This window comes from Orcinus orca, chromosome 11 (genome assembly GCF_937001465.1).
Source record: "Orcinus orca chromosome 11, mOrcOrc1.1, whole genome shotgun sequence".
NCBI classification, from domain to species: Eukaryota; Metazoa; Chordata; class Mammalia; order Artiodactyla; family Delphinidae; genus Orcinus; species Orcinus orca.
Window position 1 is genome coordinate 66,522,462 of NC_064569.1, and position 16,005 is coordinate 66,538,466.

The following is a 16,005-nucleotide window of genomic DNA, read 5'->3' on the forward strand; positions in this document are numbered from 1 at the left end:
TAAAAAATTTTTTAGATGGAGGGAATAACACATTCAGTGGCCCTAAAGCAGGAATATACTTGGTGTATTCTTTTCTTTCTTTCTTTCTTTCCTTTCCTTTCCTTTCCTTTCCTTTCCTTTCCTTCTTTCTTTCTGCGTTGGGTCTTCGTTGCTGCGTGTGGGCTTTCTCTAGTTGCAGCGAGAGGGGGCTACTCTTGGTTGTGGTGTGCGGGCTTCTCTTGTGGAGCACGGGCTCTAGGCACGTGGGCTTAGTTGCTCCGCGGCATGTGGGATCTTCCTGGACCAGGGCTCGAACCCATGTCCCCTGCATTGACAGGTGGATTCCTAACCACTGCGCCACCAGGGAAGCCCCACTTGTTGTATTCTTGGAAGAGCCAAGAAGCCAGATTAACTCCAGTGGTGAGAGCAAGGACAGAGTAGTAGGAGCTGAGGTTGGGGTGGCAGAAGCAGGTCATGAAGTTGTAGAGTCTTAGAGGCCATTGTGATGATTTGGGCTTTTGTCCTGAATGAGATGGGAAGCTGTTGGAGCCACTGGATCACTCTGACTGCCGTGTTGAGGAGTGTTATGAAGCAAATATTGGGTTGGCCAAAAAGCTTGTTCGGGTTTTTGTAACATGTTACAAAAAACCCGAACGAACTTTTTGGCCAAGCCAATATTTCCATTACCTTTGCACTCTTCGCATAGTCTTCATGACATTCAAGCTGGTCCTTTTCAGAAATTAGCTCATATGTAAGCATGAGCTTCCAGAGTTGAGGCAAAAAGCTTAGTAACAAAGGAGGTTAGTAGCAGGAGATAAGTTTAGGGAAGTGATGAGAGATTTTACTTAGAGGCGTGGTATGATCAGTCTTTGTTTTGCTCTCTTGAAAATAGACTCAAGGAGGGAAGGTGAGAGCAGGGAGATCATTGAGGAGGCTGTTGCAATAACCTAGACTTAGAGTGCAATTGGTATGAAATACCCTTGGTAAGGCTAGGGATTTTTTCATAATTCAGGTGGAGGGTATGAGAGAAAGAAAGGAGTCTTGTTCTCCACCTGGGTATGGAGATACTATTAACTGTGATGGAGAAGATTATGGGAAGGGTAGGTTTTACAGAGACTATCAAGAACTTAGTTTTGAACATGTTAAATTTGAGATGCTTATAAGACATTCAAGTGGAAATGTTTAGGTACACTGTTGGATATGAGTATGAAGTTCATGGTAGAATTCCATACTGGAGTTATAAATTTGAAAGTCATTAGCTTATAATAGTAGTTAGATCTCCAGGTCAGTCAACAAAATATAACTCTCCTATCTGAAGTATAGTACCATACTAATACTAATATTAAGAAATGTAATCACTATGTGTAGCAATATTTCTGTGAGAAAGTCTTCTAAGCAGAATTAGGAAACAAGGAAGATACCTCCCACCAGGTATTACACTGGAGACTCCTCTATCTTCAAACCTATAAGATGATCCAGGAAGGAAAAGACGGCTGTGAATAAGGGGTAAGAGATCAGGATTGTGGAGGTTTTGCTACTCAGATAAGAGAGTTTGAAGGCAAAAATATGTATGATTTATGTAACCTTTAATTGCAGAGTTTGCCATTCTCTTGCTAACACTGTATATATTACTGAAAGGCCAATTTGGAGAGGGATAAAAATCAATTTGGGTCAGTAAGATATAAGTGAGCTGATAGATTTTTCTAGGAAATTTTGCCTATTACTGAAAAGGGTTTCAGATATTATATTGTGAAGACATGATTCTTAGATTTTCCCCAGCCATCTTGCAACCAGAGGAATTACAAATACGTTGGCCCAAAGGCCATATGTGGTTGAGCCTCTGGTTAGTTCAACTACTCTACTGCCAGATTTCTTAAGTGAGGTGAGAGTTTTCTCAGTGATGGAAATTTGATATTCTGTTACTTGCAGCCAAAATTTTCCTCATTCACAAGTGGAATCGTTATATGAAGATCTGGGAACAAACTCAATTACCTCTTGGTAAGAAAACATCTGTATTGGGGGGAACAAATGTCCTGGTGCTTACAAGCAACCCATTGGTTGCTAGCATTAAGCTGCCATTGGCATCAGTGAATGTGTTTTTGTAGAAGGAAGGGAATGGAGAGCTTTGCTTTCTCTAGAGATTCAGATATGGGGAAATTGATTAATAGAATTTCTACTCTATAGCCCTTGTATTCATGAGTATGGTATCTTCAGTTAGATTGTAGTTCCTTAGGATCAAGATATATAATTCTTCTGTATTTCCCATAATACCTAGCCTAGAGATTAACATTAAAAAGGGGGCATAGGTAATTATTTGTAAGCTAGACATCATTTATTGGAGTTTTACCTATGAATTGCAATTTTGCTTGAATTGAAATTTTTGAGGATTTCATTGACGCTATGCATTATTTCAAATATAGGAAATTTTCCTTGAGTGGCTCATACTTATGTCAGGATTTAATTGATTTTAGGAATTAAAGATTAGATATAATGAGATTAGATAATGATTTCCTATGATAATATTTCTGTAATCCATTTATTTCTTATGAAATGACATGACAATACAGTAAACAATCTTGGTAATTTTATATGTCTTTTATCATTTTTAGTTTTATTGAGGTATAATTTATATATTCACCAATTCTAGGTGTACACTTTGATGCATTTGGTAATTGTATGCAGTTGTTTAGCCACTGTAATAAAAAATATTTCTGTCACCATAAAAAGTTTCCTCATACCCTTTTGCAAGATATTTCCTCCTCCATTCTCAAGGAATTACTGCTCTGCTTGTAGTTTTGACTTTTCTAGAACATCGTATAAATGGAATCAAATAGTATGTAGATGTTTGTGTTTGACTGCCCTTTAGCGCATAGTTTTTAGAGTCATCAATATTTTTATGTGCATTGACTCTTTATTCCTCATTTTTGGGTGTAGTATGCTACAGTATAAATATACCACAATTTGTTTTTCTATTCATTGGTTGATGGATATTTGAGTTGTTACCAGTTTTTTTGGCCGCTATGAATTTATTCACATACAAGACTTTGTGGACATGTTTGCATTTCTCTTGGGTAAATAGCCCAGAGTGGGATTTGTAGGTTGTATAGTATAAGTGTATGCTTTAACTCTGTGGTAAACTGCTGATGTTTTCCAAAGTGACTGTACCATTTTACATTTGTGTGTATCTCATTATGATTTTAGTTTGCAATTCCCAAAAGAGTAGTGATATTGGGCATCTTTTTATAGTGGTCATTTGTATATCTTCTTCTGTGAAGTGTGTGTTCAAATGTTCTGCCCATTTTTTAATTGGTGGCTTGTCTTATTATTGAGTTGTTAGAGTTCTTTATATATTCTGGATACAAACCCTTAGATATATGTTTTGCAAATATTTCTTACCCTTTTTAACTATGTATTTTGAATAGCAAAGGTTTTAATTTTAATGAAGTCCATTTTTCAATTATTTCTTTGTAGTTTATGCTTTTTATGTCCTACATAAGAAATCTTTTTCCCTCCCAATGTCACAAAGATATGCAGGAATTAAAGATATGCCTGCTTGGCATACAACATGCAAAAATCTTTTTTTTCCCATACAAACATCCAATTATACCCACACCATTTGTTGAAAAGACTATCTTTTCCTTTGAATTACTTTAGTTGTTTTGTCAAAAACCATTTGACTATATAACTGTGGGTCTATTTCTGGACTCTGTTTATTCCATGGATTTATATATCTATTTTTATACCAGCACTACACTATTTTGATTACTGTAGTTTTTTTCTTTTTTTTTTTGCGGTACGCGGACCTCTCACTGTTGTGGCCTCTCCCGTTGTGGAGCACAGGCTCCAGACGCGCAGGCTCAGCAGCCATGGCTCACAGGCCCAGCCGCTCCGCGGCACGTGGGCTCTTTCCCGGACCAGGGCATGAACCCGTGTCCCCTGCATCGGCAGGCGGACTCTCAACCACTGCGCCACCAGGGAAGCCCTGATTACTGTAGTTTTATATTGATTCCTGAATCAGTGTAAATCCTCAAATTTTTTCTTTTCAAAATCGTTTTGGTTATTCTAGGTACTTTGTCTTCTCATATAAACTGTAATACCTGCTTATGAATTTCTTTTAAAAACCCTGCTTGGATTTTGATTAGGATTGCATTGAATCTATATGTCAGTGTGGCAGAATTGCCATCTTAATATTGAGTCTAACTATTTCATGAACATGGTATATCTTTATTTAGCTCTTTTAAATTTTTCCTATGCAATGTTTTATAGTTTTCAGTGTATAGGTCTTGCATAAGCTTTGTTAAATTTATTCCTAGATTTCTATTTGTATGCTATTTTAATTCAATTGGTTTTAAATTATTTTCTAATTGTTTTTTACTACTGTGATGCATATGTTCTGATGGTTCATTATTCATTTCTAATGAGCTTGTATCTTGACACATTGCTAACTTGACTTACTAGTTCTTTTAACTTTTGTATGCATTCCTTAGAATTTTCTACAGATACAATCATGTCATCTATGAAGAAAGACAATTTTACTTTCAATATTTATGTCTTTTACATCTTTTCCTTGACTTATTATTATACTGCTTAGAACTTCTCTTAAAATGTTGAATAAAAATAATGAGAGTTGTTGGTTTTTAATAATAATCAAAAATTAAAATTAAAAAAAGCATAACAGGTTGTATAAATTATACACTCCTTTACTTGCTTTTTAAAAAGAATATCACGAATGCTTTCTATTACCATCTGACTAAAATCCTTTTAATTCATTCTGGTTTTCTTTAGATAATTGACCTGGGTTCTGGAAAAGGCTACCTAAGCTCCTTTTTGTCCTTGAAGTATGGCTTAAAAGTTTATGGAATTGATTCCTCAAATACCAATACTCATGGAGCTGAGGAGAGAAACAGGAAACTGAAGAAACATTGGAAAGTCTATCGTAGGCGGTCAAAATTAGATGTCAATGGACTGGCATTACAAATGACAAAAGAAAGGAAAGTGCAAGATGAAATTAAATTTAAAGCCGATATTGAGGGAGTATGTAACAGCAGTACTGCAAATCAAGAAAAGATGTCGACCTCGGACTTTCTGCAAGATTTTTCAGGCTCTGTAATTTCTAACATCAGAAAACAAATGGAAAACCTACATGTTTACTCACATCGAGAAGAAAATTTGTGTTTTGAAAATGCCTTTTCTCTTAGGGACCTTTTGCCTATTAATGCCATAGAACCTACTTCTTCATCCCATATACCCAAGAGAAAAATGTCTGAAGCAAATAAAGAGAGAAGAAAAATGACATCAAAGTCAAATGAATCCAATATATATTCACCTTTAACATCTTTTATCACTGCTGATTCAGAACTACATGATATTATTAAAGATCTGGAGGTAATTTTATTGTTTTAATTCCTTAATTTCATTTATATATAAAGGCTCTAAGACATAGAATTTAGTTTTAATGGTAGCTTACTTAACCTGCGTATCTTATTTGATTACATTAATATAAAGGACCAAGAAAATAAAATTATGTTCAGGCTTTCATGATTTCCACAGCTGTCAAAACCTGACAGTCTGACAATTATGATTTTCCAGAAGGGAGTACCCTCCACTCATTTGTAAGCCTAAATTAAACAGAAGTACTAATACAAAAGCTAGTCAGCTAAGTTCTCGTTATACAATTTATGAGTTGTTAAAATTCCAATCCAAGAAAGCTCTTACATTTTATTTAAATTTGAGGTAAAGATGTACCTAGGGCAATATTATGTTTAATGTTAGCCTTGGTAACCAAATTTGCAATTTTCTTGAGCAAGACCAACTTCTGTGTATTCTTAAAAAATTTGAACTTTTTCTAAAGTACAAGTATGTCAAGTTATGCAGAGATAATATATCTTAAAGGCAATATTGTATGTGAAAACAATATTGTAGAGGAGTTTTTAGAAATCGTTTGGCCTGACTCATTGTTTTAAAAAAACAGGGTAGTCTTTGAAGTTATAATATTCTACTCTTGTTAAATTTTTTGAAAATTCTTCCCTAAAGAATGAATAAACAAAAGATACCAGAATTCTTTATAAATTTAAATCCTTGTTTGGTAGCTAACCAGTGTTTTGTTACTTTGTCATTTTAGAATGGGGAATTTTTCTTTTTCCCAGATATTTCAGGATTTCACTAATTATGGGAAACCGGTTAATCCTCATTAATTGTTTTTCCTATATATGAAATCAGTAATTAAGTTACAGCTTAACCTTCTGTTAGGGTTAAACAGCCCCAATTACTTTAACCTGACTTAAAAATGTATATATTTTTAGTGCTTATTATCATATATTTATGTTTTTAAAAGTCTTCTGGAAAATATATGATCAAAACTATATGCAGACTTTTATAAGCATTTGACTTATAAAAGATATGCCGGAAGATTATTTCTTGGGTCCTTAGTTAAGTAGCAATTTAATAACCAGAATTAACCAATACCTCCCATCTCCTCCCCTCTCCACCCTACAACACACACATACAATACTTAAATATTTTACTGTTAGGATAATATGCTGAGTGTGTATTTTTGTTTGCCACCTGCTGGTATTTTTAACTAACCTTGTGTGATGAATACACTGAAAAATGAGATTAAATATTTTGGTGTTATCTTTAGGGAGAACTAGCCTAAAAGAGAGAGATTTATGTCTTTGTTATCTACCCTTAATTAGCAATAAGCCCTTTCTCTCTGAATTCCTTTTTTATTTATAACATTATAATGTCTAAATAAAACCTACCCAAACTATGTAATCATTGAGAAAAGCAAAATAGTTGCCCAACACTCCAGAAATTGTGCTTTGAAGAGAATGTTGGTTGAAGCGACAGAATGTTCTATCAGGTTGAAGCAACTTACAGGTACAGTTAATTTTCTTTAGAAAGGTAACACTTCAGCTCTGTCTATGTCTACATTATATGGGCTAAAATCACATTTTTGGTAAAATAACTTAAGTGAAAAAATTGTATTTGTTCTGAAGATAGTTATAAAAATATACTTGATTACAACTTAATGTCTATTATTTTGAATTTATAACATGATGATGTTGATGTAAGAATAGAAGACGTTTACTGAATTTTACTGGATGCCAGAGATTGTACAAAGTCATTTACCAGTATTAACTTATAAAAGTCTTGCAATAACCCATTGAGGTGAGATACTATTATTAGCCTCATTTTACAGAAGAGGAAACTAAGGAACTGAAGAGTTAAAACAAACAAACGATATATTGATCAAGATTCTGTGAGTCCATGCCTATGCACCCATTCTGTATGTGTATACATCTAAATTACGCTTTGGGTAATTAGGAGAACATTTCATAGAATTTTTACATAAAATTCGTGTTACAAAATTTAGAACAAAAACTTTATATTGAATTTAATCTTGTCATATTTGATGCAGTGAATGAACTAAGTAAACTTTTGGTGTTGGTGTTACATAAAATTCGTGTTATAAAATTTAGAACAAAAACTTTATATTGAATTTAATCTTGTCATATTTGATGCAGTGAATGAACTAAGGAGACTTTTAGCAACACTTAATTTTTTTTTATGACAATGTTTTATAAGTTTCGATGGGTATGGGTGAAGAAGTGAATTTTTAAAATTGACTAGTAAGGTATTAATGTGTCTCAAATCATAAATTTGTCCTAGTAATGCAGGCTATGTTGTATTGATCCAGCGTTAATTTGAGTAGTCATTAAGCAAATATTAGTTGTAAAAGAAACCAGAGAAAATTCAAATGAGTAAGTAACCAAAAACACTAGAAAATCAACTGAAAGTTATGTCAGTTTTGGTAAAAGATTGGTCATTTTGCCTTTAAAGGCAATAGTTATTTGTTATGAAAATAAAAGACATACAATACTTTCTAGGTAAAATTTCATCATTTTAAAAAGCTCTACATCTTCCAATAAACACTTAAATGTTTTTTAACCCTCCTTTTAATTTCCAAAATTTATTTTTTCTTCTCATTTTTTAAGGATTGTTTGATGGTAGGTCTGCATACTTGTGGTGATCTTGCTCCAAATACTCTGCGAATATTTACTTCCAAGTCTGAAATCAAGGGAGTTTGCAGTGTGGGTTGTTGCTACCACCTCTTATCTGAAGAGTTTGAAAACCCACATAAAGGTACAATTCTTCATATCCCATAATTTTATTTATTTGAGCATAATGGCTGCTTTGTATCTCTCCTTTTTTTGTTGTTGACATTATTGTCACTTTGAATTAACATTTGAGATAATATCTGATATTCTTGCAATATTAGAAATGTTACATCAAATGAAATTTGATGAACTATCACTTGCGTTGTATTTTATTATAGATTTTTTAGTCATAGTATGGTCTTAATGAATACCGAAAACTGCAAATATGTGAAATTTTTGTGTGGTGTATTTTTAGAGAACTTCGGTTTAAAAATATTTGTAAGATATACATTTACTAAGGTAGTAAAGCTAAGTTATTTTGTCATAAATATAGAATGGACAAGGTTTGTTTTCATTTCCAAAGCCTCAATTTTGTAACGAATATTGATATTTGTCCCCTCAAAAAGTTTCTTACTGTAGTTTGAAGGATCAAAATACTATGATTTTAAAAAGCTAGAAAACTGTGCAATTGTATGAAAACTGCTCCCTGGGCTGAGAAGGTGCCTGAGGAGCAAAGTACAGAGTACGTTGACAGGACTGAAAGCACCTACAACCCTTCATCCAGAGCAGCTCCTGAAATTCCTCTCTTTGATCCATTTTATATGTTATATCTCTTACTAGACACATGGCTTCAAAACCACAGGTTCAGGTTAGATGGTTATCTATTGATATTAGCAGTTCTCTTTTCTGTTAGTTTAGTGAAGTGTTTATCAACATCCAGTGTCCCTTGCTAAGAATTTTTAGGTCAGGAAGTTGTGTGAATATAGATGGTATTGCTTGCTCTTTTTCTCAATTTTAAAACCCAGATGACTGTAAAAATTTGATTATTTGTCATTTAGTCATTTCCAACAGGTAAAAATGATGATTGTATGATTCTACTGAAAATTGCCTGGGTGAAACAGGTCATCCTTAAAACTGGCAAAGGTTTTTGGGGAAAAGAGTTAATTGAATTTGAATTTTTTATGTCAGGGTTCTAAAAAGTATCTTTTAGGAAAAGTACACAGAAGTAAAATTGTCCATATATAGAGATACACAGAGTGAGAGAAAGAAAGCAAATTGGCAAAAAGTTAACAATAGTTTAATTTAAATGAAGAATATATGTTTGTCATGCCATTATTTCCAACTTTTCTCTGAGTAAAAAAATTTTCAAGATAAAAATTGGGGAACCTAAAAAGTTATTTATTCTAAAGTATATACCCAAATATTTACATTAGTTTTTAGCCCTTTTTGTGCATCTTTCCTAAAAGAAATGAAAAAAAAATACTTTAATACAATCACAGTTTTACAGCTTTTAAAATATTAAATGCAAAGTGTTTTCCTGGATCAGCAAGCATAAAATTTTGGATAGGGAAGTTTTTGTTCTTAGTTCAAGAGCTTCCTGTTCTATACGTACAATGAAATGGGTTTTTTTAATAATTGGCTTAGTTCAGGGTAGGTGTAGCCATTTGGTGTGTCTTTCAATTCAGAGATACTGTCTTACAGTATAAGATCTTTAATTTCAGTTGCCCACTTCCTTCTTTCACTTTATCATCATGCCCCCCCAAATGCCTTCCCCTTCCAAAGGGCCTCCCTCTCCTCTTTAGGTGATACATCTTAAGTCTGCCATCTCTGGTTGGGCTGGACCCTTGCAGCCATTGCTCAGTATCGTCAGGTCTCAGACCTAATCTCTGTACTTTACACCATGAGTGGGGATCCTCTCTTTTGGCAGCACGCTCTGTTCTCTGTCACGCACATTTTTCTACATCTGACTCTCCTTCTGAAGTGATCTCCAGACCTGGTTCTGCTGGCTTAAGATGTTTATTTCTTCACTTACATTTAAATCAAAATGTGTAGTGTACATGTGGCTTATGAGTAATTTTATCTATTCTCTGTCTGGTTTTTGTTGAGTATGTAAAGAAATTCAGATTTAAGTGGCTGTCGTTATTTTATGACAACCAGGATATGTCATTGGTACATTTTTCATCTGATGTCTGGTTCTGTAGTTCTGTTCTTTAAGGGGGTTGGCAGAAGCTACTTGCCAGGGTAGGAAAAAAATTAAGAGAGTGACCAGTTGCTCCTGTGCCTGTCCATTTTCTGTCAGTCTTTAGGTACCTTTTTTTTCCCTAGTCAAATAGTTGTTTAATATTCTTAATTATACGTATTTATAATGTGTTTTAATAAAGTGTAAACAGACATAAGGGAAGATATATATTTTTAGAGCTAAGTAAAAAGATTAGAGAGAGACCTTTGGGTTATGAGACCACTTTAGTTAACTTTTCTAACACACTATTGCATTAAATTGTTTAGAAGAATTTATTGACCAGGTGTTCAGACTGAAATGAGAAATATCTTTGAATAAGGCATATTCAATAGAGAGGCCTTTGCACAATCTGAAGGAAGAAGAAGGGTTAGTGCATCCACATCTTCAGCCTCTCCCACTTCGTTTCTGCCATGGAAAGATTTGATAGATTTATGAGTAGAGTGTAGACACTAGTTTTTATTCACTTTTGTATCTTCAGAACTAAGCACATTGCCTCAAACATGGTTCATGTTGATCAATGTTTGTACAATGTGTGTTGAATAGATAATTGAGTGGCAGTTACCTTGTTCACTGCATCGATAGGATGACTTTGGGCCCAGGACTCAGGCAAGAAAAAGTGTTGGAAAGGTTTGTTAATGACAGTGACTGGCAGCCACAAACTCTCATTTTCCCTTCTTACAGGCAGAGTTAATTCATGGAAAGGCCTTCCTGTCAAAAATATCTTAACCATTGAGAATCATTGAGATTATCAGGTAAACAATACTAAGCTTAAGTGGTTAAAGCTAATAGTAATACCTTAATGTTATTTGATTTCCTCATAAATACCTGAAAAGAACAGAGGGTTGGGAACCTTGCTCGTCAGAAAAAACAAAGAGTAAGCAGGAAGAAACAGGACTAAGTGATATGATGAATTAGGTGAAGATGTATGCAATGTGAGTGCCTTCAAATACTTTGGAAGGAAAGAGTTGGAAAGCCAAGAGATAGGAGAAAAATAAGTGATAGGAATAACAAAAGCAACCTTGGTTCATGTTGCAGTTTTGTCTAGCTTTGGACTGCCACATTTTCTCATCTCAAAAACCAGCTGGCAAAAGTCACTCCCTTCTCTCTTTCCCACACCCCTGTTTCCATTTTTCTTGCCTTATCTTGGCTATAGTAAAAGGAGAGAAGATATGAACCATCTCCTGCAATTTTTATAACACTGTTTCTCAACTCTGGCTGCCCAGTTGGATCGTATATGACAGTTTCGGTGTCTAGATGCCTGGGACCCACTTCTGGCCTTCTAATGTATAATCTCTAAGGGTGGGATTTGAATATAAGTATTTTTAAGAAGCACTATAGGTAATTCTGATGAACAGCATCGTTGAAAACAAGTGTTTGTTATGGTTCCTAAGAAGACAATTTTAGAAGATGTTCTATAGAAATATATTCAAGGTTATTCGTAGTTAAACTCTCCCATGCAGAAACTTAGGTGGACTCTGCTCATGTGCTCGTTTGCATATCCAAACCAAAGGCTGAACCCAGAAGGGTCCACAAGGGTATATCAGAGTCTAGAGTGCAAAGTAATTAACCACCCCCCCAAAAGTCCTTGAAGCATAGAGCTCAGAGTGAAAACCCGGGGAAACCAAACATAGAGGGCATAAATGCACAATAAAGTTAAGGTTTAGAAACTAGACAAAATCAAGGGGAAAAATGTAGAACAAGAAAAGAATGTCCAAGATAATTATTATGAGCACCACTAGAATTTTGATAGCTTAACTTTACTGATGAGCAGTGATGTCTGTGTGTGTGTGAAGGCAGACAACAGCAAACAGTTTGTTCTTGTCTATTTAGCAGTGACTGTTTGCAAAGATGGAATATGGATGTGGTCTTATTTTGTATATATGGCATATGCTATATAGTCCTAGTATTCCTTGCTAAAATAGAAATCCACCACTGTACAGTTTGATCATTATATTAAAATAACTAACTTATAGGACAAGGTGTTCGCATGGACAAGGTTAGAGTATTTCCTGTCATATGTCTAGGACTAGGTTCCATGGAGTTATATTTCTGAATAATCAAGTATGGCATGTATCTCTCCCTTCATATCTTACACACCTGCCTCTAACCCTCAGTTTGTTTGCACAGCTGTTTTTAAGTTTGGATTGGGGCAGTGTTGCCCTTTGGGATGTAAATTTGAGTTATTAATAGTCCAACATAGTACAGTAGAGAAGTCTGGTATGTACACTGCAACTTTTTATGATGATGTGTACTATGTAAACAATATGTGTTTTACATGAATATGTTTACCCAGTATGCTGTGGTAGACCATAGAGGTGGTCTGTCATGAATGTTAATTTTCAAAAATACCTCAAAACTCTCTGAGCAATTATGAATACCAAAGTTCTACCATATGTTTTAAAAACTGCTTTAAATATTTATACATTATAAGCCAGTAGTTCCTAGGAGAACACGAAATACCAGAAACAGTATTATTTAATGCAGTGCTTTATAGAATATATATGTTTTCCCAAGCTTGACTTGTTTCAGTGTTTTGTCTTAATATTATCATTATCATAATTAATTTGAAATATTGATATTATATCTTCCCCCTGAAGTTTGAGAGAGAACTTCTTTTGGTTGTTTTTCCCATAAAGGTAGAAACATGCTGAGCAAACACTACTGGTTACCTATCCAGATCCACATCTCTCTTCTTCCTTACTAACTGAACTATGATTTTGTTCAAGCATCAGTTATTAGGAAGATTGAGCCCTGCTATAGCCTCAGAAATACGTGACTCTCAATCTAAATTAGTTATGGTAATTCCATTTATTTAGGAAAGGATATGAGACACAGTTCTTATCAATGAGGAGCATATCTACTAGAGAGTTTCCTGGGAAATTTTTTTTTTTCTGTTAAAAGTGAACACAAGACAGAAGCAGCACTTTTTTTCTGCCTCTGGACTTTATCATGTGTATGTGTTTTTTCAGCCTAACGTGTCAACCTGCTATGTATTCTGCCAGAAATTGATGTTAGTGCTGTAACTGAGTCATTCAGGCCCAGTCCAAAGAATGAATGGTAATTTTCTTTTCCTGTATGTTTATATGATCATATCTGAGGCCTAGGAGTGTAGCACGAGTAGAGAAAGAGCTGGGGTCCTAGAAAGTCAGATCAGGTGGTTTCATAGAGCTTACTGAGTGGCCTTAATAGGAGCTCCTTCTAGAAGCAGCCCTTGTCTGGGCAGAGACTTGTGCTTGGTCTCTCCCTACCTCTTCCCAGCCCAATGTCAGGGAGTCTGCTAATATCATTAATGCCTCCAAATACTGCAGATCTGCAGAGTCAAATATGAGTGGTGTAACCCTTGAAAGCCTATGGCCTACCTTCATGTTTACCCCGGCCTTAATGTTTTACCGGGGAATTAAGGTGATCCTCAAGGGGCCCTCCATCTCCTTTTGTTTTTTTAACCAAAGGAGGGCTATAGATCATCTTGTAGTGGCATCTTTCAATCTGGTCCTGCCATTTCTGTATCAAATAGAAATTTGTTAAGGGGATATGATACCTTTCTTACTGTAAATTGTTTCTCAATATGTCACCAGTAGGAATTTTAAGGGAGGAGGCTAGATTCTTATATAGTCATCTTCAATGTCTTTTAGAATTAACAATTGGTTTCATTGCTTTAAATTTAGAGGTACTTCACCTGGAAAGGTATCTGGATGTTGAAGGAAAATACTTTGAGCATGTTATTTGAAATTGTAACATACTGCTTAAAAATAAATGTATCTTATATTTTGAGATCTTTTGGATATTCAGTATATACTGTTAAAAACTCCTAAGATAGTATTAGCTAGTTATTATCAGCATTACACCATGTATTGTAGCTACAGAAAGGTATGACTAATTTCTTAGTCAAGTAAATAGCAGTGAATTAATCTCATCATTGCAGCAGTGCACACAATTGCTGTCTTTTCAGTAAAGATTTAACAGTATTTTCGATCTCATATAATATGTATTTTATTAATCAAATCTCTCTGTTTGCTTTCATCTTTTAATGCTAGAAGTTTGGAGGATGTAGAAGAATAAAGTGTGGTTTCTTTTTTCAAAAGAGCATGTGCTTTACTTCCATTTCCAGCCGTGTATGATTTTTCTGAGGAACTCTCCTGCTATAGTTCAGCTAGACCCTGCCTAAATTAGAACATGTATTTTTTTAAGCATTGCTGACTCTACAAAAATAAGGGAAATCTCCCTGGATCAAGAAAAATCAAAACTAAAAAATTAAAAGGAGAGAAGGGGAAGAGAGAGGAAGAGGAGTTGAAACTAGAGCAGGGAACTGTGAGCCATAAGATAGCAGATGGTATTGTCTTGAGGCAAATGCTGTTCCCATTGGGATCTAGAGACTAACATTGGGCCCCTACATGGTGGGGGAGCTGGACCTGAAAAGCTCATACTAAGCCATGACCTTGAATAAGACAAGGCAGTCTTCCGTCAGTCCCGTGCTGAAGCAAATTCAAATCTTTGTGGGGGAATACTTCCCAAATTCTGGCCTTTGGAATTTCTACTGATTAAAATCTACCAAATGTAAGCTCAGAACTTAAAAAAAAAAAAAAAGGTAAATCACCAAATCTGGCTGGCTAGGTATCCTGCCTGCACCTCACTCCATTCAACTAAAAATACTGAATGTAATGAAATTTCATTTCTTAAAAGCATTGAAATACTGGAAAGATACATAGTATTTATCAGGTCAATATACAGGAGAAGGTAGGAGTCCACAAAGATGATGGAAATGCTGAAGCTACTAAGGGTATTTGTATACCATGGCAAACTTGAGCTTTGGTTTCAAAGCCCTGCAAGGAGTGGGTTACAGATGATAAAACTTGCACTTAGGCAAACACAGAGAGGAGTCCCATAGGACAGACTCTCGTAAGTTGAGACCACAAGGATAAGGACTAAAGTTAGAGCAGCTGTAGTAGAAATAGAGTAGATTGAAACATTTAAGATTATGTAGAGGAGTAGAGATAAAGGAGAAGGATTGTCAAGGACTATTATCAGATTTCTGTTCCAAGCCACTGGGTAGGTGATGGTACAGCTTACATGATGGGAAAAACTAAGGAAGGACCAAGTTTCAGGGCAAAGTTTTGAAGATGCTTAATAATTTGAGATAGCTTTATATATGAGTGATCATATTTTGGGGAAGTTTTATAAATACAGACATCTAAATACATGGAAATGGAACTGTTGTAGCATAATCACATAGGATTTATTTTTCTCTTATTTTCCTAGAAAATCTGTAAGGTAGTAGCTGACATTGGTTCATATGGTTCAAGGGTGTGAGGGCCAAGGTCTCTGCAGTTTTATTGGCCTTTCACTATGGTTACATAATGGCTGCTGCTGCTCCAGCCATTGTAGTTCAAATGGAAAGAAATATGAAGATGGAAGAACTTTTCCCATGTGAGACAGCATCCTTTAAAGAACTTCCCTGGAAATTCTACCCAACAAGTTCCTCTCCTCCATAGGCCGTCTCTAGAAGGCTGGGAAATGTAACCTCCTAGATGGGCACACTGCAGCTCCAAATAAAATCAAGATTCTGTGAGTAACGAAGAAGGAGAAACTGGATATTGGTAGGCATTTAGCACTGTCTGCCTCTGTGTGTGTGTGTGTGTGTGTGTGTGTGTGTGTGTATACACACATGTGTAATATTAATGCATGAATAGGTCCCTGGAAGGGGGAGAGTGGTAAGGAGTGTGGGTAATATAACAGTATTTACATGTAACAGAATGTAATCATATCCATTGTCCTCTTCTTTCTTTTAATAATATAACTCCTCTTAGTTTTAGTAGAGCAAACATCACCCAGACACACAGCTAGAGTCCC

General features: G+C 35.1%; 1 protein-coding gene across 6 annotated transcripts in view; it reads left to right on the forward strand.

Moving 5' to 3' along the window:
- METTL25 (methyltransferase like 25) overlaps positions 1 to 16,005 on the forward strand; it is a 131,593-nt gene that overhangs the window by 22,211 nt on the left and 93,377 nt on the right. For all 6 annotated transcript variants that reach the window (XR_007470037.1, XR_004477331.2, XM_012537039.3 and 3 more), the window contains exons 4-5: positions 4,765 to 5,364; positions 7,977 to 8,124. Coding sequence is in view for 4 of the 6 variants with exons in the window: in XM_012537039.3 (XP_012392493.1) it covers positions 4,765 to 5,364; positions 7,977 to 8,124 (748 nt within the window). In the remaining 2 variants the exon portion in view is untranslated. The remainder of the gene's footprint in view (positions 1 to 4,764; positions 5,365 to 7,976; positions 8,125 to 16,005) is intronic.